This window comes from Engraulis encrasicolus, chromosome 11 (genome assembly GCF_034702125.1).
Source record: "Engraulis encrasicolus isolate BLACKSEA-1 chromosome 11, IST_EnEncr_1.0, whole genome shotgun sequence".
Taxonomy (NCBI): Eukaryota; Metazoa; Chordata; class Actinopteri; order Clupeiformes; family Engraulidae; genus Engraulis; species Engraulis encrasicolus.
Window position 1 is genome coordinate 52,675,111 of NC_085867.1, and position 22,684 is coordinate 52,697,794.

Sequence of the window (22,684 nt, forward strand, 5' to 3'; positions counted from 1 at the left end):
TCACAGCTTAAAGAGCCGATACAAGTTCCACGTGGTCTTAGCCCCAAGTGAGGTAGCACGCATATAACAGCTTTTAAAACAAACAAAAGACCCAAATAACATTATTTCATGGTGGCAATTTTCTTCAACCTCAGGCCTATGTGTCAGTGTCATGTGAAGACAAATACAGTAGCTTGTGGAGAAATTCAGAAGTAGTCTACTGTAGCATGAATTCTGGCTCTCTAGGCAATGTTACACAACAGCAGGGATATGTCTCCTCACTGACACTCTGAAAAGTTTCTTACAGGTAGGAACACAAACATTCAAACACACCAATATGACAATGGGCTTCCCTTACCTGGCAAGACTTCACAATTCTTTCCTTCACAGAAGAATAAGATTTTAAAAAATGTATTTTGCAGTCTTCAAAGCTAGGCTACTCGGGGTGATGTGACTGCCATTGAGACAAGTGTACAGGTGCCATAATCTCCCAGACACCATCTGTCGCTCAGGGGATTAGTCCCGGCTCTTCAGGCATCTCCTCCAATCAGCAAAGCTACAGCACAGGATATCATGATGCACCATTACCTCTATTGGCTGATTGCTTGACCAGAGCTTAAAACTGTAGCAGACCCCCATAACCTCCTCTGAGGAACTGTAGGCTCTCACTTTGGACTAGTGGAGAGAATTAGCTTTTAGGTGTATGCCGTGTTCAGGCCATCTCCACCATCTACTGCAGTTGTGTTTGTCTGACTACTGTCATGCTTCTGGTCATCTGTACCTTCCTTCTTCTGCATGCAGAGGAGATTACAAAAAGGCAATGAACATGAAAATGATTGCTCCTTTCAATAGTGGCTCATACAGGTTGGAACAGGCTTCACCCACAAAGAGTTTTTCTCCTTTTTAGGGTGCTGACCAAATTATTGTAAAACTGAAAAGCAACCATGCATTTGACTTTTTTATTACACAGACGTATTTCGGCGTTCTGCCTTCCTCAGTGTGTAATATATATAAGTGACAACAGGTCTTAAATACCCACACCCATCCCATCCCATTTCCCCAACACCCAATGAAAACTCAATGGTAATTTACAATCAATTACTACATCATCACATCGAGCATATTGCAAAACAGTAAAAACATTCAATGGAAAAGAACACACTGAGGAAGGCAGAATGCCAAAATGCATGGTGCAACCTTCTCTTGGTTTTCATCATTTCAATAGTTGACAATACAAAAATCACAAACGGCATAAACTGTGAAGGATACAGGTCTCAATGACATTAGTTACAAATGATTAGTAACTAGAGTACAATACAACTAAATTGCATTCTCACAGAAAATGCTGGAAGCGGGCTTGCCTTTTGGGGCAGAGCTGAGCAGTTTTATTTTTGATATCTCTATACCAGTGTTTCTCAAAGTGTGGTCCGGGGACCACTGGTGGTCCGCGACAGAGCTCAGGTGGTCCGCAAGTGGATTTCTACTTTTTCAAGATGAGCTAGAAGTAGGCCATATTTGTACCACAATTACAATGTCAAACACATGGTAAGTCTTATTTCCACCACAATAATACAGGCTTGTAATGTAAATAAAAAGTAAGTGATCTGCATTGAAATTAGCCGTGTCAAATTAGCACCCCTCAAATGTCAATTGACTTGACAGGTGGTCCCTGAACACTTTTTGGGGGACAAAGTGGTCCTCGGTCTGAAAAAGTTTGAGAAACACTGCTCTATACCTAAATTAAAAACAAACTACTATTGTGAAAACAAAGCTAAAAGAAATGTGGGAAAAATCCATCCACCCAGTCAGAAGTTATGGGCCAAACAATTCAGCCATCTTGGATTCAGCCATCTTGAAAGTGTTGTAGCTCTGCGTTTTGGGGATATACTAAATGACATACATGCTATATTAAGTTGGCTAAGGAACACTGCATATGATATAATTTTGAAAATCAACATGGGTCAGAGTGGGATTCAAACTCACAACCTCCCTATCTCTAATCCAGCTCCTTTACCATTGAGCCAAGCAGCTGGCTGTCATAAATATTCCAGCAAGACAATATCAGATTGCATTGAAGAGCTGAACAATAGTGCAGGTGCTCGTTAAGAATAGAATGTTGAGAGAATCTGACAGTTGAGATGGAAGCCTTTATTGGCAGCACCTGTTCTGATTCTCTGTAGTTAGTATTGTACTCTAAGGCAGAGATCTAACAGTCCTTGAATAAAGTTTATAGGTTAAACGGTTCAGTCACAAATGGACCTCTTGTGGAAGATGCGCTGACCTCTTCAGAAAGGCACTTAAAAAATTAATAGGAAAAGCCATTGCCCAGCAATTTTTACACAACTGCCATTTAAAAAGTAATGGGAGTTGGGACATGATCTTTTCACCGTTTAGAGTCATCTCCTAGAGCTCGCTAACAACGCTTCAACTAAATTTCTAGGTGAAAGTGTTGATGTTTTATGAATGAAAAAGCCTCCTACACTCTGATGGACGGAACTCTCTCTCTGAAGGTTCTACCATTGTTTTCTATGGGGACCCAAACTTGCACAAAATCGGCAAAAACGGAAAAACAACAAGAGACACAGACACGCTATATCAGAACAAATGATCTCCAAGCCGAGCCGGTCGTTTTAGTGTTTGAACGGTGTCTATCTCGAAAGGCCTAGGAGGAGATCCATTTTCTATTTTTACAGCCCTGCACAAGTGAGGCAAGCAAGCAATAAACTGTACCTAGAGATTACTAGAAGCGGGACTTGCTCTGCAAACCCGCTTAATAATCAGAACCATTTTATAACTACAATTGTTTCCTAAATGTCTTGCAAATAGCATCTTTAATTACAAGTTAGTGTCACAGGATTGCTAGTTCCTGTACTGAAAATATGACTGAGTGTGTCCAACAGTGAATTATTAATCAATAATAAAACACTAGTGAAAAGCTTTACAGGTGAAGTCACATATTCCATTTTTATTGATATGATACACTACACAGAACAGTAACATCTGTTAAATACTGGTATGGAAGTTGTTCACATCTTTACAATCATGATCAATGTATCTGCAGAATAAAACGATAGTTGTAGACCTATGTTAAACAAAACAAACAAAAAAAGAAAAATATACTACTCTCACACTGTTTAAATAAATTAAATCAAACCAAAAAAAAACACTGGTAAAATAGACACCCACAACAGAGCTGTACTTAAGGCATTTTTCTTAACCAGCAAACTCAAGAGTTATACTGTGAGTGTGACATGGCTAAAGTAGGACAGGGTTACTTGGGGCAAGAGGAGTGTTCATTCCTTCTTTGTAATTGTTAAGTTTGAGATTACATAAAATGGTGACAGTAAAAAATAAAATAAAATAAAAAACCTACTAACAGCGCAAAACAGAGAGGGCAGTTTCAGTTATCATTCTCACACTATAATGCATTCTCAGACCAAACAGTGCGCCAGTACAACAAAACGGACCATGCTCTTTATTCTTCCTTTATTTCCTATTATTCCTCAGGAGATCCCTTTCCTTACATCATTAATAACAAACATATCCCGAGTGAAAGATGGGGTAGTGCGACTGAGGGATGTCAGGATTATGTACAACAAGAAAAAAAGCATTCCATCGTATGTAGTCACACAGGCAAAAGATACAGAATTGAGGTTTCTTACACTGGCTGGTTTCCAAACGTCCTATATGTCCCAACATGTCCAATGGACAACACCGTCTTCTCCTGGTATACTGCTTGGTGCCTACAAAGACAGCTACAGCAGCAAACAAACTATTTTAATGTGATAGACGTGTTGAGGTTGCAAGACCAGTTCGCATCAAAATTGGTCAAAAGCGCAAGGAGCGAACTACTGTGTGTGATTTGTCCAGTGTCTCATTGGCTGCAACACAGATTTAACATTCTGCATACAGCCTTATTTCGTAAATTTGTGTATAGCCAAACATGGAAAAAGTGTTGGAATTTCATAATTCATTCCATCCACCCAAAACAAAGCAAGAATAAATAAATAAAACCCAAAAGATCTAACGAGACCCATTTTTGATCAGAGCTGGGGGATTGAGATATTGTGACAAGTACTACCCAGCCACACACTGGCGTTTTGAGTCTGACAACATTAGCCAATGGTAAACACACATGATGCACCAACTGGGTTTGAGCTGCACTTGGGCCTCCATGAACATGAATATACTGGCCATACAGTACATCTGGCTTCCATTATGACAAACGCCAAGAGGAAAAGGTCAAACCTCGGACAAAACTCCCTACATGCACAACAAAAAGGCAAATAGTCAAACACCCTGTCACTTGATGCAAAAATGAAACAAAATAATAATAATTAAAAACAAACAAACAATACATTCCCTTAATGCTACTACCATTCACACAACTTAATGGGAAAATGGCCTGTTAAATACGAAAATAAATTCCTGTGGAACGCACCCTGGCTTTATTTAGATCTGGTCATCTAGTTTAATGGGTTATACTTCAGGTTTGGCATAGTAGTGTACATTTCAGTGTTTTGAGAGAAAATTAGAGCTGTGGCATACTATGAAGAGTTGTACCTTATGCTGTAGTGCTGTGTATGTGAGGCAGCGTTACACTGCCGCAGAACACCCAATTACTCCTGTTGACAACAGATGTCTATAGCTGGACACACACTGACAGACTCTTGAGTTTCTTGACTTGTTAAGTAGAACTAAGTAGAACAAGTCGTTAAACCATCCCTGCTAACGGCACAATCTGGGGTATTGCCATTTTAGCTTTATATTTTGAAGATTGGAGGTCTCTGCTAGGTTCAAACTGTTTAGGTGAGTTAACTGGGGACTGTGAGCATACTTATATCATTTCAGGGCACAGTGCCTGTGTAGCAATATTAAACGACACACAAACCAACATCATTACATACAGTAGCCTATATGGGACGTTAGGATTTGAGGATTCAGACTTATGCTTCTGTCTTTGGTTAAAAAGTAAAGAAACAAGTCATGCGTGTTCGGACACGAGGGAACAAGAAAACATGTTTGTGTACAATGTTGCATTTTAGCATAATTCATTGTGGCAGCTATGCAAAATTATATCCCAGGATATAAAGTTAAGGTCTGGCAACACATTTCTAGCATGCCAGCATTTCATTTTTCGGTTTGGCACACATAAAAGTTTGATATGAGTCAAACACAGGCGGCAGTCAACAGGAGCTTACTGTATGCAGTCAGTAAGGATGTGTTTTAAGGTCGCACAACATTAATGATAAAAAGCTGATCTTTCTAACATGATATTCCCTATTTACCCTGCCTTGACACACTACAGTGCAGTGGCCATACACATGAAACTATCCACAGGCAATGCAAGCAAGGATTGGGAATAATAAAACAAGTATTCTATTTTTTAAAAAGGACAAAGTGAACAAATTCAGTAGTGCCTCTCTTCATTGAATGACCAGAATGACTTGATGAACACAAACAACCCAAGTCTGTCAAATATCAGAAGGGATTGGGAAACTGCTAAAAGAGTTTTAGCATGTTCTTCAATATCAGGTCTGGTAGCCATTTTGATGACACAGAGAGCTTTACTGTCTGCTAATGTTGTCAAATGATTCTGGCTGTACTAGTTTATCTAGTAACTAGTAAAAGACAGTGATATTTTCTACCCAAAACGATAATAATGTAACATAATAATGAAAAGCACAAATATTTGTCCCACGTCTTGACACATGCACTCCAAAATATATTTTCCGCCTCAATTTAGGGGAAAATGTGATTCTAAGACTATGCAAATAAAAGGGTAAACAATGTAAACAATGTCACAACAGAGAGAGACTGATGGGGAAAGTGAACCATAGTGCGCTTAAATAAGACCTGTCCTTTTGCTTGTCACCTGCTTCAGTGTCTTCTCTAGGAGTGTCATCATCTTAAAGGTCCACTGTGTAATTTTCTAGTAGTTTATTTCTAGAATTCATGATGCGCATCCACCATTGATTTCCAAGTATTCACTAAGGCTTAGAAATGTACAATTCAATTTACACTACAGTACACCCTCTCTCTGCAAATCCACCATGTTGAATAACCATTAGACATCTTTGGCTGTAAAACCTACTCTGGGGTGCGTTTCTCGAAAGCGTAGTTGTTAGCCGTTAGCAACTTGTGTAGTTGTCAATGGGAAATTGCATTGCAAACAACAATGTAGCTAACGTAGTTAGCAATTATGGTTTGAGAAACGCACCCCTGGTCAGACCAGTAAATAGTAATGAAAAAGATCAAATCTGTGATTTGGCAGTTTACATTTTGGAGGTAACTACTACAATTACACACTGGACCTTTAAATATGACAATGTGTGATACAAGTTAAACCATCATTAACATTGTCCACAGCTTTCACTACAACTGTTCACTATAACAGTTTGGCCGGGGAACACAAATGCCACCTTGAACTCGTTAGGAAGAAGCCTTCTGTCCACCATTACATGCATGATGACCACAATCGTCCAAAATACAAGTGACAGCGGAGTGAAAGGGTGTGCCAACGTGAAACATTTACCATTTAGTAACTCCACTTCCATATCTGATTTTTTTTCCTGCCTCTTTGCTGTGTGAATTTTGTAATTCAAGCAAGTTGTCTGAACATATAAACACAAGCTCCACTCTGAGGATGACGCAAAGACTTAACCACACAGTATATGTCCTACCATAGGAGGAACCAATGACAGTTAGGAACTTTCTTTTTGTGCATTTCCCCTCCCCACGGTATTCCCTTAGTCTTATATTAATTACAATAATATGTTTTTTTTTAACTCATTGCCATGTCAATATTTTAAGTCATCATTCCATTTAAAGAACTCAAAAATCCTCATTTGTCTCATAACCGAGACAAGGGTATGGTGGGTTGAGGGATAGACAAAAGGGATGAGGAATGAAAAAAAGTTGTGGAGGGGGGCGAGGAAAGGGAGTAGGAAGAAGAAGAAGAGAGAGAACAGGCAATGGAGAGGGAGAAAGAGGTGGGGGAAGAGCAGGAAGAGTAGGAGGAGGAGAAACAGACATTGAAAAAGAGTGCTACTGGATTTGGAGATGAGCAAATGTGTTGGAGTAGGAAGAAGTGGAGATGGAGGAGAAGGAGGGAGAGAAGAAGGAGGAGGAGAAGAGGAGACAAACATTGAGGAGGAGGAGAGGAAAGAGACATTGAGGAGGAGGAAGAGGAGGAGGATGGGAGGAGTAGCTGGGGAGGAGTAGCTGGAGGACGAGAGGAGACAGGCATTGAGGAGGAGGAGGAGGAGAAGGAGAGGAAAAAGACATTGAGGAGGAGAAGGAGGAGGAGGATGGGGGAGTAGGGGGAGGAGTAACTGGGGGAGGAGTAGCTGGAGGACGAGAGGAGACAGGCATTGAGGAGGAGGAGGAGGAGGAGTGCTACTGGATTTGGCAGGCTGTGGAGGAGGTGGCCTGGCAGCACATGCAGGTGGGGTTGACGGATTTAGGCGGGATGAGGTCCAGGTCCTCGTCATCCGGGATCTCGTCCAGCCGGTAGCCATCCTTCAGCAGCTGGATGTTCAGGTCCTGGTTTATTTGCTGTGGAGAGAAGAATAAGACAATGAGTCAATCAGTCTCATCAGCTTAATGATAAGGTCATGGATACGATGGCTATGGTGCGTCTTTCCAAGGAAAACCATCAAAATAACTGTTAACAGAGATTAGAGGAATCCTGAGACTATATGACTTAATCTGAATCAAATCTCATATTCAATCGGACCCCCATCTCCATCATTTTCAATGGTTTCATTAACATGAGATGAATGATATGTGAACGGCTGTACCAAAAAGGGATAATGGAATGGAATTATGTTAAATACAAATTTAAAATTAATGAAAATCTCATTAATGTTTGTTGTCGTGTGATCGAAGGCAGTGAACAACATTTTGAGCCAGGTTCATAGCCATGAACCAAATGAAACAGAAAGATTTCAACAGAATCTGTTGAACAGATATTCTTTATTCCCTCTTCCTCTCTACCAGAGCAAGTTAAAACGTTATTCTTCTCATGCCTTTAAATATGAATGCCCAAACTGGAAGTGCGCGAATCACCAGTATTTAAGATGAAGATCAGTGAGTGAGTAAGTCTTTCAATGTCTTGAAAAGCATTTACTTCTTATTGTCATTGTTGTTACTGTTGTTATGATTATGATTACTGTTGGGGTTAGAGGGGTTAGTCAGAACATGTAAATACCTGCTCCCTCAGACATCTCACCTCGGCTGAGGAATATCCTGATGAGGAGTATCTGGACATGTCAAAGTCGTCATCACTGAAACACAAGACAAACATAGTTAGAGACTGAACTGCAATTTATTGTAACAGGGTGTCTACAGGTTTGACCAAGTCAAAATTAAGACATTTTAAGACTTTTCAATACCATTTTCCAAATAAAATTAAGACCAACTCGCGGTGTTTACAGGTTTTAGCAAGTCAAAATTAAGACATTTTAAGACTTTTCAATACCATTTTCCAAATGAAATTAGGACCAACTCGCAAGATCATACACAGGTTCAAATGAAGCACCAAAACCAATTGGTTATTTACATTAATGTAGCCGTTTGAAAACACAAAACTATACACAATGAAACTTTACACTAAATAAAATTCAATAATGCGTTCTAAATTACACTACATGGCTACAACTCCCGATTTCCGTCGCGAAGTTCATCACATGGCTGACATAATTATTCCTCCCTAAATTAAGCTCCACAAATTTAAGACATTTGGGTTGAAAATTCAAGACAAAATAAGACTTTTCAAGGCCTTATTTGGCGAAAATGAAATTTAAGACTTTTTAAGACTTTTTAAGGACCCGCGGCCACCCTGTGTAAGGTGCCTGTTAAATAGTGTATGAAATGTTGCAGCAATATTCAACCTGTGCCATATTACTTACACTTTACCTTACAGTAAAGGTGAGGATTAGGATTGTGTTTAATTCCCAATAAAGTAATCTTAGTTATTAATTACCTCCGCCAAGGTGGTAATGTTTTCAGTCGCGTTATGAACCGATTTGGCTGAAACTTTGTGGAGTTGTTGGAAATGACCAAAGGAACAAGGAACAAATCTTGGGTTTAAAAGTTTAAAAGTTAAAAAAAAAAGATTCTTCACCATTGCTAGCCTACAAATCTAAACGCCCCTAGTGACCGCAAATTGAATTGCGAGACAGAGCAAATTTGGACATTCCCATTTCGAATTCCACAAAAAGAAGGCAGAAGGACTTAAAATAATAAAAAATAGGGTGTAACAGTCAAATGCTCTAACAAACAGCTTCCTTGTTGGAGGTCTGCACTCTTTGAGTGCATTTCTAGTAATATGGATTTACAACAAAAAAGGATCAACCCCTACATAACTATGTTATGTAATCAAGCCTATTAACATGCATGGTATCTTGGAGTCATTGTAAATAAAGATGTCAGACCTACATAACTACATAAATTATTAATAAGCTGTCTGATTATTATTAAAACAGCCACAGTTTCCCTAACTGATGTCTATGCCTCTAAGTGATGGAGCTGAGAAGTCAGGACATGAGTGTAGGGCCTAAACGGCATATTAATCAGGAGCTCCCTGAAGATGCTCTCAGGCAGAGGTAAACAAGCTCATTTAAATGCTCTGTAAACACTGCAAATGACAAAAGAATATGTGTGTGCACGCGCGCAGGGGTGTGTGCACGCGCGCAGGGGTGTGCGCATGTGTGTGTGACCACTCAACGGTACGTTTATGATTGCAAAGGCTTTCAAGGCATATGAATTGTTTACCTGTAAAGACCTACTAATTACTATTAGTACATTATTCTATGCACATGGGTGCTCTTTTTATAGAATATAATAAACTGCTTAAGTCAGACACATACAAAAGCGTGCATGCGAGCACACACAAACACAAACATGCACACACGCACGCACACACATCTGTGTGCTTATCTGTGTGGAGTACATGTCCTGCAGTGGTAAACCGGAGTGATAGAGGAGATGGCATTTCAGCTGAATTGATTAATGACAAGAAACCAGCCGAGCCAATCTGGACCCATCTATTGATTCCCAGAGTAATTACGGCTTTGTGTCTGATGAAGCGCTTCTCATCGCGCTAGAGCTGCCCTTAAGAACTCACCTCCAGCACCACAAACACTCCCACTCACCCACCCGCCAAACCCAATAACCCTTCATCTAAAATCCAGATCTTTTATCAGCCACACTCAGCCTGCCAGATACCCCAGATCGTCCGCCTGTACAGTATTGCTACTGAGGCCCAGCACAGTACAATACAATACAAAGGTAATCAGAGCTCATTTCAGAGCGCTCACCGCTTGGCTCTTCCTTCATAACGAGCAACAGATGCCTGGGCTCTGTGCTCTCGGCACATCCACCAGGCGAGGAGAGCTATTGCTGCATTCAGATGCAAATCACCGCCTGGCTTTTGTCTTTCAATCAGATTACTTTCGCATTTCACTTTCTCATATTATTTAAGCCCATTTTGTTCTGCGCATCCTGTATCCATTTCTGCATAGGCCCTCTCCTTCCTCACAGGTGTGTGATGTGACACAAGAGTCATGGCAAAACAGTGCTGCCATGCCAGTTTGGAACCTTTTCGAGTGCTGAACTGACCAGAGAAAATCTAAACTGGACTATTCATGCCTTCTGACATAAATCATACCTATAGTAACTCCAGAGTGATTTAACTGCATACCATGTATGGCCATTATGGAAGAAAGAAAGGTGATGCGTGTTTGCCAATATTGAAAGGGCATCCACCAGCAATTCACAGTTAACGAGTTATCTGCGTGAAGGTTATCTTGACAAGTCTCTGGACAAGAATTTCAGTTGCCCCAATTTCATATATAAATACTGTAGATTCACAGTACATACACATGCACAGCCTCATGCGGTCATATACACATGCACAGCCTCAGACTGACAGACCGGAACTCTCTTAAGTATTTAAATAAGTCCACAAAGACAACTTTATCAAAGGCCCACATAAGAAATATGCAAGCAATACCATTACACACAAAACATTACATTTTAAATGAATATATAATATACATGTTATAAATGCAAATGCACATGTAAAATTATCCCAACCAATCACCATAAAACTGTCCAGGGTTTTTCACAAGTGCATTGGTCTTTTATGGTATGGTTTAATAGGTGCAACACTAACAGATGGACAAATGTGTCAGGTGATGGGAGTGTACCTGTCCGTGTCCAGCGCTACCAGGGGCTTCTCATCTGGGCTCTGGTCTAGAGAGGAGTAACCCTTGTTGGGCACAACAAGCCTGGAGCAGAGGAGAGGGGGAGAGAGAGAGAGAGAGAGAGAGAGAGAGAGAGAGAGAGAGAGAGAGAGAGAGAGAGAGAGAGAGAGAGAGAGAGAGAGAGAGAGAGAGAGACAGAGAGAGAGAGAGAGAGAGAGAGACAAAGACAAAGACAAAGACAAACACAAAGACAAACACAAAGACAGAGTGCTTATTTAAAAGGAGTGGTAAATGAGTATGAATCAAGTCATCTGGAAAGAGAGAGAAGCATATCTTTATAAGAGAAAGAGAGAAAACGTGTGTAATAATCACTGTTCTTTAGTCCGTCACGGGCTAACATGTCTTGAGCAGCACCAAATTTGTATGCCATCCGTTGGCCAGAAGGATAAAATAAAAAGAGCACTTTAGGATATAAAAGGGATTTGCACTGCCTGTAGTTCAGTAATGGAAGGTGGTGGAGGTGCTGATTGGATGGGGGGGGATCTCTAGCTAGTCCATCAGACAACAGATTTATATGCAAATATTTTCATGAATTTTCACAGGTGGCACCTGTGCATCTTGCATGTGATAAAAATAAATGTGAGTGCATATAACGTGCACTTGCTGGCATGTGTTCAGAATTGTTTCATCTGTCCCACTTTAAGGTCCTTTTCACTGTTCATTAATGAATTCAGATTATTCAGTATCTAAAGCCTTCTGTTTCATCCTTTTAATCCAGAAAGCCAAAGCTGTGAGTGAGAGTAATCAGCGTGCATCAGCAATCAGTTGAAATCCTCTTCCCTCCTCCATATCAGACCCTTTAAAATACTTTTTTATGACTTAAACCATCAGCACATATTGAGTGACTCACTTTATGTGCTAAAGGAATTGGAAAAGTGCCGTCTCTGTGACTGACAGAGAGATACAGAGATAAAGTAGATGTAGAAGATATCAAAAACAAAAGCAAGTTGAGCCAAGCTCCCACTGGGCCTTTTTAAAAAGAGATACTTTGAAAAGTCTTGAGGGTCTGACGGTTACTGAAATTAATTAAGAAAGGACAGTGATGTCCACAAACAGATCTTGTTTTTGAAAAATGCATGCGAGTAAGTGTATTATATTGTGTGTGTGTTTTATTTTACCGTGTCCTGGCCATGACGTTGTTCTTCTTAGGCTGTTGATTAACGGGACTGCCCACCGTCCCATTCTTGACCGAACCTTTTCTGGCCAACTCCCTCTGTTTCTCTGCCAATCAAAAGGGGGGAGAGGGAGGTATCACTCATCAGTAACAACTCAAAAACGCAGGGTCTCCAAGCAATGCAATGACAACCAGCATATACACTCCCATCATTATGACAAAAAATAAGCCCGATTTGTATACTAGTGACAAATGATTGGCTCCACCTATACCAGAAAACATCAAATGCACCGAGTTAATGTTGCTGTTCAAATTTTAAGAAATGTATTTTTTAAGTGTCATAACCAATATGACAATTCATAAAAGGTGCTGACAGGCAAGACATGAGAAACGATGATGATGATTGGTTGCATTGATACATTATGGGAAGTATCAAGCAAGGAAGCCAAAGGACTTGAAAATGAACCTGCTAGCTAAAATGAACCTGCTGGCACATTTACAGAAATGTTGATTAATGTGCACCATGAAACTAACAAACAAACAAACAAGAAAACAAACAAAAAACAAAGGCTTCAAGATTTTGATGCAAACACGATGACACACAGTCTTCCGGTCTACTGTATGAGATCCAATTCTGCTCAGTTGAAAGCCAAAGCAACCGGTCTCCTGACCCATTACTCTCACCGCTCACTGAGGCGGCCCCGACATCCAGGGAATGATCCGGAAAGTCCTGAGCTTGCACTTTGCCTAGCCAGCCCGTTTATTTTAGAGTGCCGGACGACGCGTGACTTCTGGATGACCTCTATTGAGTTCACCACCAGTGCCCTGTGTGTGTGTGTGTGTGTGTGTGTGTGTGTGTGTGTGTGTGTGTGTGTGTGTGTGTGTGTGTGTGTGTGTGTGTGTGTGTGTGAGTGTGTGTGTGTGTGTGTGTGTGTGTGTGCGCGTGTGTTTGTAAATAACTAATTTCTGCCACCTGCAGGATTGCAATACAAACTTTAATTAATATCAGAGCCTGCGAGGTGAAGGACAAACTGGTGGGTGGGTTAGAAAGAAAGACAGACAGACGAGACAGAAACAGTTTGACAGGAAGAAAGAGTACAGAATAAGAAAGAATACAGAGAGTACAAACAGATACAGAGAAACGGAGAGTAGAAAAAAGAGATGACCTTTCTTCCTACAGTGATTAAGTGCAGCCATCTGATGTTCTTCAGAGACTGGTTTCCCAAAATGATACAATCAATCCATCAATCTCTTTATTTTCTGTTGTCTATATATCTTTCCACTGACTCCTGTGCATCAGTGTGCCCACTTCATCGACTGACTGTGTGAATGCCAGACCAAATTCTCAATCTCTCGTCTAAGACAACAAATGCTCACTGACCTAGAGCCACTGGAGGGATGCACACTCACATCTCTCCCCGTCACAAACTCATTCTCTAACAGTACATGAACTCACATTTGTGTATGTGTCACAAAAATACACAAACAGAAACACAAGCACACGTAATCACACTTCGCATTCATGCTTCATTCTTTTCCCCCATCTAAATTGACAGAATGACTCTGCTGACTGATTCGGTTTGTTGCTTTTTGCAAAAAAATATTGGTCAGGGAACAACAGTACAATTACAGCATACTGATAAGACATGTTTCTGACCAAAAGATTCATACTGTTCAACACTTACCAATCTTGACCTGCAGTGGGGAGGGTTTATAGTTCATGGTCACACCCTCTGGTTCTCTCGTATCCGCGTCTGTCTCGCCGGTAACAGTAGCTGCAGGATCCTGGAGACATGAAGAAACACTCATTATTAAGAAATAAATGCATACAATGGGGGTAAAAAGTGTCTTTATTACTCCAGTGATATGCAAGCTCGATTCATTAGTTAGAATCCAGTGCCACATATTCCAAATGACATGGCTTTACCTGTTCAAATCAACTAGGTGATCATTTAAACAGACCATCACCTGGCTCAATTGGACAGGAAACATCAGGTCATTTGGAATATGTGGTACTGGATTCTAACGAATGAATGGAGGCTGCATTAAGAAAAGACAAGTATCTGCACAACATTATGAATAGGGAGTTTTGATTCTTTTAAGACTTCAGATTGGACATTGACCTTGCTTCTAAGAAATGTCAAATATAGTTTTGAGTAGTAAACTGGTTACTTTGTAAGGTTCTCCATACCGGTAAGGAATACTGGTGAGGGAAGAATAACACAAAGACGCTAGACTTTGTCTTGTTGACTTTCTCACACACAACCGCTCAGAGTAAGAGCAAAGCGGTGCTGCCTTCAGACCTCCATGTCTAGTGATGCGTCAGCTACTCTGTCCATGAGTAATGATCAGGCTGCAGACAAGAGCACTATGAAGTGTGCAGTGAGAGAGAGAGATGAACAGCACTGCGCAGTGCCTGTGACTCCATCTGCACTTTCCAGTGTGCTGCTGCCTGAGCTCTGTACGTTGTGCAAGACGACAAATGTCAGGCTCTCTGACTCACTGCTGCTGAGACAATAAACTGAGGCCGCTTCAGAGTGCTCAAGAGATACTCAGCACACACGTATGTGGGTGTCTGAGTGTATGAGAGCAAGCGTCTTGAAGATATGGAATGACGATGAGAGAGAGAGAAAGAGAGAGAAAACGGAGGAAGAAAGAAAGACAATGAAATATTATTCATGAATATGGAGAGATCGTTTTCTGAGATGGAGATGTGAGACAGCAGGAAAGCTCTTTTTGAAATGGGCAAATGGAAAAAAGGTAAGAAAGTCAATAGGATGGAGACAAACAAATTAAGAATTGGAGAAATTCAAACAATTGTGATGGCATAGTTTCGTTTTTAGCCAAGGCTGGTCACTCACCAAGTGTGCCCTGCAGACAGCAAGCGCCTCTGTCTCCATTTAGCACAGTTGGCTAGTCCCTCTCAGCTACAGAGATGCATTCAAAGTCAGGTTACTCTTCTCAAAACACCCACAAGATTGTCTGCCTGTCTGTCTAGACCCCAGTAAAACACCAGGTACCATCTCCGCCATCTAAAGTTGATGCCAAACGGGCCATTGCTGGGGAGACAGCCATTCCATTTTATTTCGCTTTGGTTCCAGCATCTAAACCCCAAACACTATACACACAATCACTTGCTTTTCTATGCTCCTGAGGATCCCATTGACGGCTGCCATTGTACTCTAACTAAAGAATGCTAAACTGTGCCAACACCAAACTCATCCCTCAACCTTACTTGTAAGGGAAGACACATTTGACTCTCCCAAGTATACGTAGACAGACAGACAGACAGATAGACAGACAGACAGACAGACAGACAGACAGACAGACAGACAGACAGACAGACAGACAGACACACACACACACACTACACACACACACACACACACACACTACACACTACACACACTACACTTTGACAATCCTAACGGAAACTTACTGCACTTGGTTAAAACACAGAACACAAGCAAAGCAAGCCTGGCATTACAACAGCAAACAACATTTGGCTGCATACAAAAGCAAATCGAGGCTGTGTCATAAGTAGGCCCAAGTCTGGCTAGAACAAACAGACTGGATCAAGATTGACTGCTGTTCATTCTGTACCAATTTAATCTGACAACTGTTTGTGGTTTCTGGCCATCTCTCTCTGGTATTTTATGCTACGTCTGAATGACAAACAGCAGTAGAGCATTAGAACTCGCCTCCTTAGGCGGATTAACAGACTTCCATCTTGTACCCTGAAACAATACATAAATAAAGCCAAATCGGTTCCCAAAGCAGAATGCCAAAGAGGTCCTTTATGAAGTAAAAAGTCCTTTTTAATTTACGCTCACTCAAGCAAGGCATACATGGGTTTACGGTTTGTAAACAATCCCTGGCAGTGCACTGTTCAACCTCTTATTGTTGGAAACAGCTGTCAGTCAAAAAATTAGCTCACATGGTTGGCTCAGCTGCTTAGCACATTACCCCTCTTCACAACACAAACGCTTGAACCTATGTATGAGCCCTTGATCTAGCCCCCTCTGCCATGGACCTGACCCAAAGTTGTCCGGGGCCTATGGTAGAGGGAATCTGCTGGTGAGATCTTCTCTGTGACTTCACCAGATCAAGGTCACAGCAGATAGAAAAAGTGTGAAAAGCTGTGTGTGTGTGTGTGTGTGTGTGTGTGTGTGTGTGTGTGTGTGTGTGTGTGTGTGTGTGTGTGTGTGTGTGTGTGTGTGTGTGTGTGTGTGTGTGTGTGTGTGTGTGTGTGTGTGTGTGTGTGTGTGTGTAGTCTGAACAGCGGGCATTGTGGGAGCAGTGAGCACTAGTCCTCTCGCCGAGCTGAGCAGAGCTGAGGCCCAGCCCTGCGAGAGCTCTCTGGGACAAACAGCAAACAGAGAAGCCTTTATGGGGCTTTTTCTGGCAAGGGAGGGCAGGGGGCGGTGGTGATGGTGTTTGACCAGGCTACATAGTGGAACAACAACAAACCATGGTATGCCGTATGTGTGTAGTGTGAGAAAGAGAGAGAGAGAGAGAGAGAGCAAGACAGACAGAGCGAGAGAGCCAGACAGACAGAGAGAGAGAGAGTGAGAGAGAGAAACAGAGAGCGAGAGAGCGAGAGACAGAGAGAGAGAGAATAATCTAATGGTTCAGTCTAATGCAATGTCCACAGCACTGTGTCCAGAGTCATACGGGGGCATTGTGCGTGGCTGACATAATCATCACTACGTCACTGGTCTAAGCTACACCTTCAGTAAGAAAAACAGAAAACAAAACTTATCTGAGGTTAGCAGCTGAGATTTTAGGCCGGTATGACAATGTAGTCATCCTATCTCATGTGTTTAAGTAATAAGCTCTACAATCCAACGTCTCATCTGTACGTGAAGTAAATTAGTTATCAAAGTCCACAGAGAGTCAGAGTCCAGAGTCCACCTTTTTCATTCGAGGGCCACTTCAAATTTTATGAAGGGTCGTACTTTGAACACAAACCAGGATCCCCCCCCCCTGCATATTAGGCCCATGTTGAAGGTGGCCACCTTTACAACAGACCCACCTTTACTAGGACCCCTACAATACAACAATATTGCAAATGTAATTTCTAAGATTCCTTTTCAAAACACATCATATTTCATGCAAAACTGCATAACAGTAAAATTATATCAGGGGCCGGATAAGACGACCTTAAGGACATAGAGACATACTGTAGGCTTTCCACCCCTGCCCTAGAAAGACACCAAACCATAAACTTTCTGGAATACTACCCCCTGGAGACAAAAGTCTTGAAAACAAGCTGTGGGCCTCTTGGACAGCGCTAATTACAAGGAGGGAGTGAAAATGGGACTGTGCACTGCTGACCTCACCCAGGGGGGACAGAACAGACAGAACAACTGGCATTTCCCTCAATGCTCTCTCCCTCACATGAATACAGATGACAAACAACGGTCTGGTTCGGACAAAGGAAATCAATGGTAAATAATACAAAATGCATACAGACATGGCAATCCCAGGGGCCTGATCAAAATTACTATGGCTAAAGGGTGGACAATGGCACATAACATTCTCCTATCTCCAGGAGATTGCTTATATGACATCAGGCGGGCTTGCCTACAGAACAAACACATTGTAGTATGTACCTGTATAAAAAGCACTATAAGGATCCAGCAATGAGGATATAAAGCTTTGATTTATCCTCAATGGCAAATGGACGGCAAACACTGACTGAGGAAATTGACATTTCAGGCAGCATAGTCCTCAGGTCAGTGAAAGAGGTCACAGACTGATGTCATCATTCATGCAAGTGGTGCTGCTGGGAAGGTAATGGGATTCTGCTTGCCAGAGGGATATATGGAGGGATGAAAAACAAACAATTGCTGAGAAACAACCATGTGATATGGTGCTAACAGCTGTTGAGCAGTTAATATTCAAAACAAATATTCCTTTCAACTGTGGCCTACTGGTCTTCCAGCATACGACATCTTGGAGATTCCGTGATTACTTGAAGTTCTGCATCAGTGTGAAAACATCTAGCAAAGGAAGGGTTTGTCAATGGGACGCTTAACACAGATTCACTCTGCTCTTTAGAACATGAGGACATCCCTGTCATCCATCACATGCCAGAACAGAAGACATCTTGAGATTGACAGAGGGGTAGTAAGAAAGAGAAGTAGCCTACAGTCAGTGTGTGTGATTTTGCAGGGTTGTACATGTGAACCTGTTACAGCCGAGACACCTATTGCACCTCTGGACTGACAACTACATGTCCCTCTTCAACATACCAGTGTGCAACTTAACAAAAAGAGAGAGCTTGAAATTTGTCCACTTGCTAGATGGAGAGAGAATTGTGTACCATGGACTTACGTTGACAGCATCTCCCTCGGACATTCTAATTGCATGCAATACCCAGTCATTCAAATACACAACGCAATATGGATCTGAATGATGAAGCTTTGTGTGAGTCCTTGTCTACTATATGGTGCCGAAAATGCTAATGGCAAATCTACTTTGTGAGCTAGGCTATTTGTGCTTCTGGAGATATAAGCTGTCCCTAAGGGTAAACTTAAGGAGGTCAATGTCTTGATGCACATTTCTTGTACAATCAGCTGCTTATTCTCTAGCACCCACATGCAGAGTACAGTAGACCACAAAAACGAGGCTTCAAAAGTAACCCTGAATGTCCATGCATGGGATGGCCCAAGGCGTGGGACTATGCTTATTTCCAACACATACTTTACTACAACATCAAAACGTAGGCCGCTATCAGGCAGTGATGGGTAGCACGATGGTGTCCGAAAAGGATTATGGAACGGCAGATAATACAGGAGTAATCTACAGACAAGGTTCTGAGCCTGGATTAAAATTTCACAGCAAGCACTTACAGACAGGAATCTGTACAAAAGCTGTGGACAATGCGAAGGAAAACGCATACACTAAGGTAGCACTGGTCTTCCCTGAGGAAGAGCACTGATGACCCAAACCTTACCCTATGACAATGGATAAAAAGGGACTTTATCTGTGTGTGGGTCACCATTACATTTACTTGAACTAACGTCTTGATCCTGCACCTGTTTTCAACCTAGATGCACACGCCATTTGACTATGTGATGCTTATTACTTCAGAAATACTTGTTCCAGCAGGGTACATGGATTGAGGCAGACTGATAAATGTGTCAGCGTGTCTCCACAGCCACCAAGGTCATTTAAGGGGGCATTACTCATTTACTCACTTTCCTTGCCTGTTTTCAGATCAAGAATAGTATGTGTACCTCCACAAGACACTCGGGCATAAACACAGGCAGACTCAAACAAGTCTGATTATGGATCTGTGACCTTTCTTTCTCAACTCCTCTGCCCCATGCCGCCACACATCATTCAGCCTGTGTGCACTGTGGGCATGGCTGCTACCTCTGGTGCTGTTGATGATGTTGTTGATACAGCTGAACCACACCATTGGCATTGGTGGTGGGATTATGAATCTCTTCCTACCACTCCTCTTGCCCAATGGGAGCACAGGCTGCAGGGTCACATGACCATACCAGCCAGATGAGTTATACATAGAAATCGCTGAGTAGCATTGGATGGCTTATTGTACGTCTCGCGCAGTACATCACGTGACAATAGCCTACAAGAGATGTACACACCACCAGGGAGCCCCCGGCCACTGACAGTGTAGGCTAGCTGCTGTTATGCAAGAACTACAATGTTGCCATTCTTGAACAGAACTGCTTCAGGAAAGAAGCACACAAGAGTTGACTGAAAGTCAGGGGGGGTGGGGGTGGGGGCAGGGGATGAAGGAAAGAGCAGACCTATTAATGACGGAATTGCTGCATGCCATCCTTACAGCTTCAGCACTTCTCCATCGCTAAACTTAGCTGATTTTCCACAGTTTCCAGGCATTAAGGAAGGACAAGTACATTATATATTTACTCTCTATGATTTGAATCTGAAATGAAAAAGAACAACTGAAAACCACCCGAGGATAAGCCTTTCTTTGCATATAATGAGACTCCTCTTTCTGCTTTCGAGGTGCTGGTGCCCATTCATTATAAGGCAGCCATGTTGAGAAGAAAATCATTAGCATGACAAAGCTTGGACCACTGTGCATCCGTGGTCTGTGAGAAATGTGGGTGGGGGGGCCACTGTGGAACAGCTGGTTCCCCAGGCTGATACGGCCAGATTGAGAATTGCAATCACTGCCCGTCTTTCTCAAAATGAATGATATAATGAGAAATTTGCCAAAATTGCTATCTGGTTGTAACTTTATGGGAACACCAAATGCTGCAGTTACTAATAGAATCATTTCAGGTGGCATCTGTGACACCTCTGCAATTTGAGTAGCAGGCACATTGTATAATATTCAGGACAGGCAGCCCAATTAACAAAGGGATAAAAGGGGTACCAAAAATCAACTGCCTTTTGAGTTTTCAAAACTCTCTGATTTGGGTTCAGGTGGTGAGGAAGACTTTGGAAATGACATGTATTACAAAGGCAACATTGTCTTAAGTGGTGAATTCCTCTTCACTGCCCTTAGGCAGTTGAGCCCGGGATCATCAAGGGCCCGTCTCAGATACAGAAGAAGTGAGGGACACAAAAACAGCTGCTCATTATTGATGTCCAGTCCAGTGTACTGGAGGGAGGTGCTTGTTTGGTGTGTGTGTGTGTGTGTGTGTGTGTGTGTGTGTGTGTGTGTGTGTGTGTGTGTGTGTGTGTGTGTGTGTGTGTGTGTGTGTGTGTGTGTGCGTGTGTGTGTGCGTGTGTGTACATGACCTCTGAATTGCTGTGTAAAAATGGCATTTATAAGCTGCCTACCATCAGCCACCAGGAGTAAGTTTACAGGTAGATATGCAAGACCATCGTTACATTTCTTGAGCATTTACAGACCTCACACCATTACCCTCCTCCTTTCAAACGAGGATAATACTCGGCCAATTCACCCTACAACAAACATAATCTGTTTTGAAAACATAGCATGTTCTAATCTACACGCTGGTAGTGGGGGCCTTCCAACAGCCCTTCAGTTACCGCCCATCACTTTATTCCAACAGCCGCGCCTTCCTCCAAGCAACAGCAAAAGGTTTGTCTCCTGTCCATCTGAGCAATAGACATGCCTACGTGTCTTTCAGTGTGCAGTGGTCGATAAGCACATCGAATTCAAGAAAGATCGGTTTAACCTGCGCCAGTATGAATTAGGCTAAAATATCTAAACCCACTAACCAGTCGAGTTGACAGCGTCGTATATGATTTAATATTACACAAATAAATACAGCTTACCTTTTAAAATGATATCATCCTGCAACTGACATCCAAATACAGTAGCTAGCTGTCCTGTTATTAATGGTCAGTGTTTTTCAGCCGCAATCAGAAAATGAAATGGCACTAACTAGCTAACATGACGTTCGTGGGGATAAAGTGCGCATTCATTTCAAGAGAAACTGTAAACGAAATGGAGTTATCTTTACAGCACACGTAAACATAGGTCGTGTCTTAATTTCTGTGTAAAGGCCATGTAGCCAAATGATCAGTGTCAAATGCTAAGTTTTAGAAAACGTTATCCCAAACAACACGTCAGGTTAGGTTAGCAAGCCCAAGTAACGGGCGCCTGGTAGTATGGCCTTGTTTCAAAAGCTAATGGCTTACACATTTTGTTGGCGTGTTATTTGCAAGCCACACATCGCATTTCTACAGTATATGTTTAGAGTCGAGTTCATTGAATAGCCTACTAATTCGTATTACGCTGAATAAACGGCAATGATACTTACCAGCGGTTGCATCTCCCCGTTGTCGTTTACCGTTGGTACTTGAAATCTGTCAATTTCTTCCATCATTTTCCCAACAAGTCAGAATCTAGCTTTCAAAACCGGTAGTGGTGGTTATAGAATCTAGAAAAGCATTTATTTTTCTATCAATTTGACCGGAGGATGCTACAAAATGCTCGCATCATCTCAGCCCGTTTGCAGCTGCCCGTCCGCCCGTATGTCACCGTGCAGCTGACAACAGTAGGGAACGATTTCCGGAAACATGTGAGCGCATTCACAGGAAGTTGTGGCTGTAGTCGCAAATGATAACACAAGAGCACATAAGAATAAGAACTGTAAAGCTCATTCTCATAAAGAAATGTGTAATAAATATGCTTTAAATTCTACTATGAACATCGCTCATATGATATTTATATAAATGTCTAATATCTTTGGAGGCCTAAATTTCTTTGAAAAAAAAAAAACTTCTTGATAGCTCACACATCGTGTGTTTTACTCAAACGTTCTGTCATGAGTAAAGGGCTGTAAAGAATTGTTTGTTTATTGCTGGACCACCTAAGTAAAGCTTATTTACGTCAATGTCAATG

At 41.8% G+C, this 22,684-nt stretch overlaps 1 protein-coding gene across 2 annotated transcripts; it reads right to left on the bottom strand.

Annotated features, from left to right (window-relative positions):
* Window positions 1–2,924: 2,924 nt before the first annotated feature.
* Window positions 2,925–22,430, bottom strand: fam219aa (family with sequence similarity 219 member Aa). Of its 2 annotated transcripts, none has more exons than XM_063210954.1 (6): window positions 22,101–22,430; window positions 14,049–14,148; window positions 12,368–12,470; window positions 11,193–11,273; window positions 8,192–8,267; window positions 2,925–7,536 (listed from the first exon to the last, which is right to left on the bottom strand). In XM_063210954.1, the coding sequence occupies exons 1-6, from the start codon at window positions 22,164–22,166 to the stop codon at window positions 7,378–7,380; spliced, it is 585 nt and encodes a 194-aa protein (XP_063067024.1). In that variant the 5' UTR covers window positions 22,167–22,430; the 3' UTR covers window positions 2,925–7,377. The 2 variants fall into 2 exon arrangements, with proteins under 2 accessions (XP_063067024.1, XP_063067025.1); XM_063210955.1 differs by having other exon boundaries at window positions 8,213–8,267; window positions 22,101–22,427.
* Window positions 22,431–22,684: the final 254 nt, after the last annotated feature.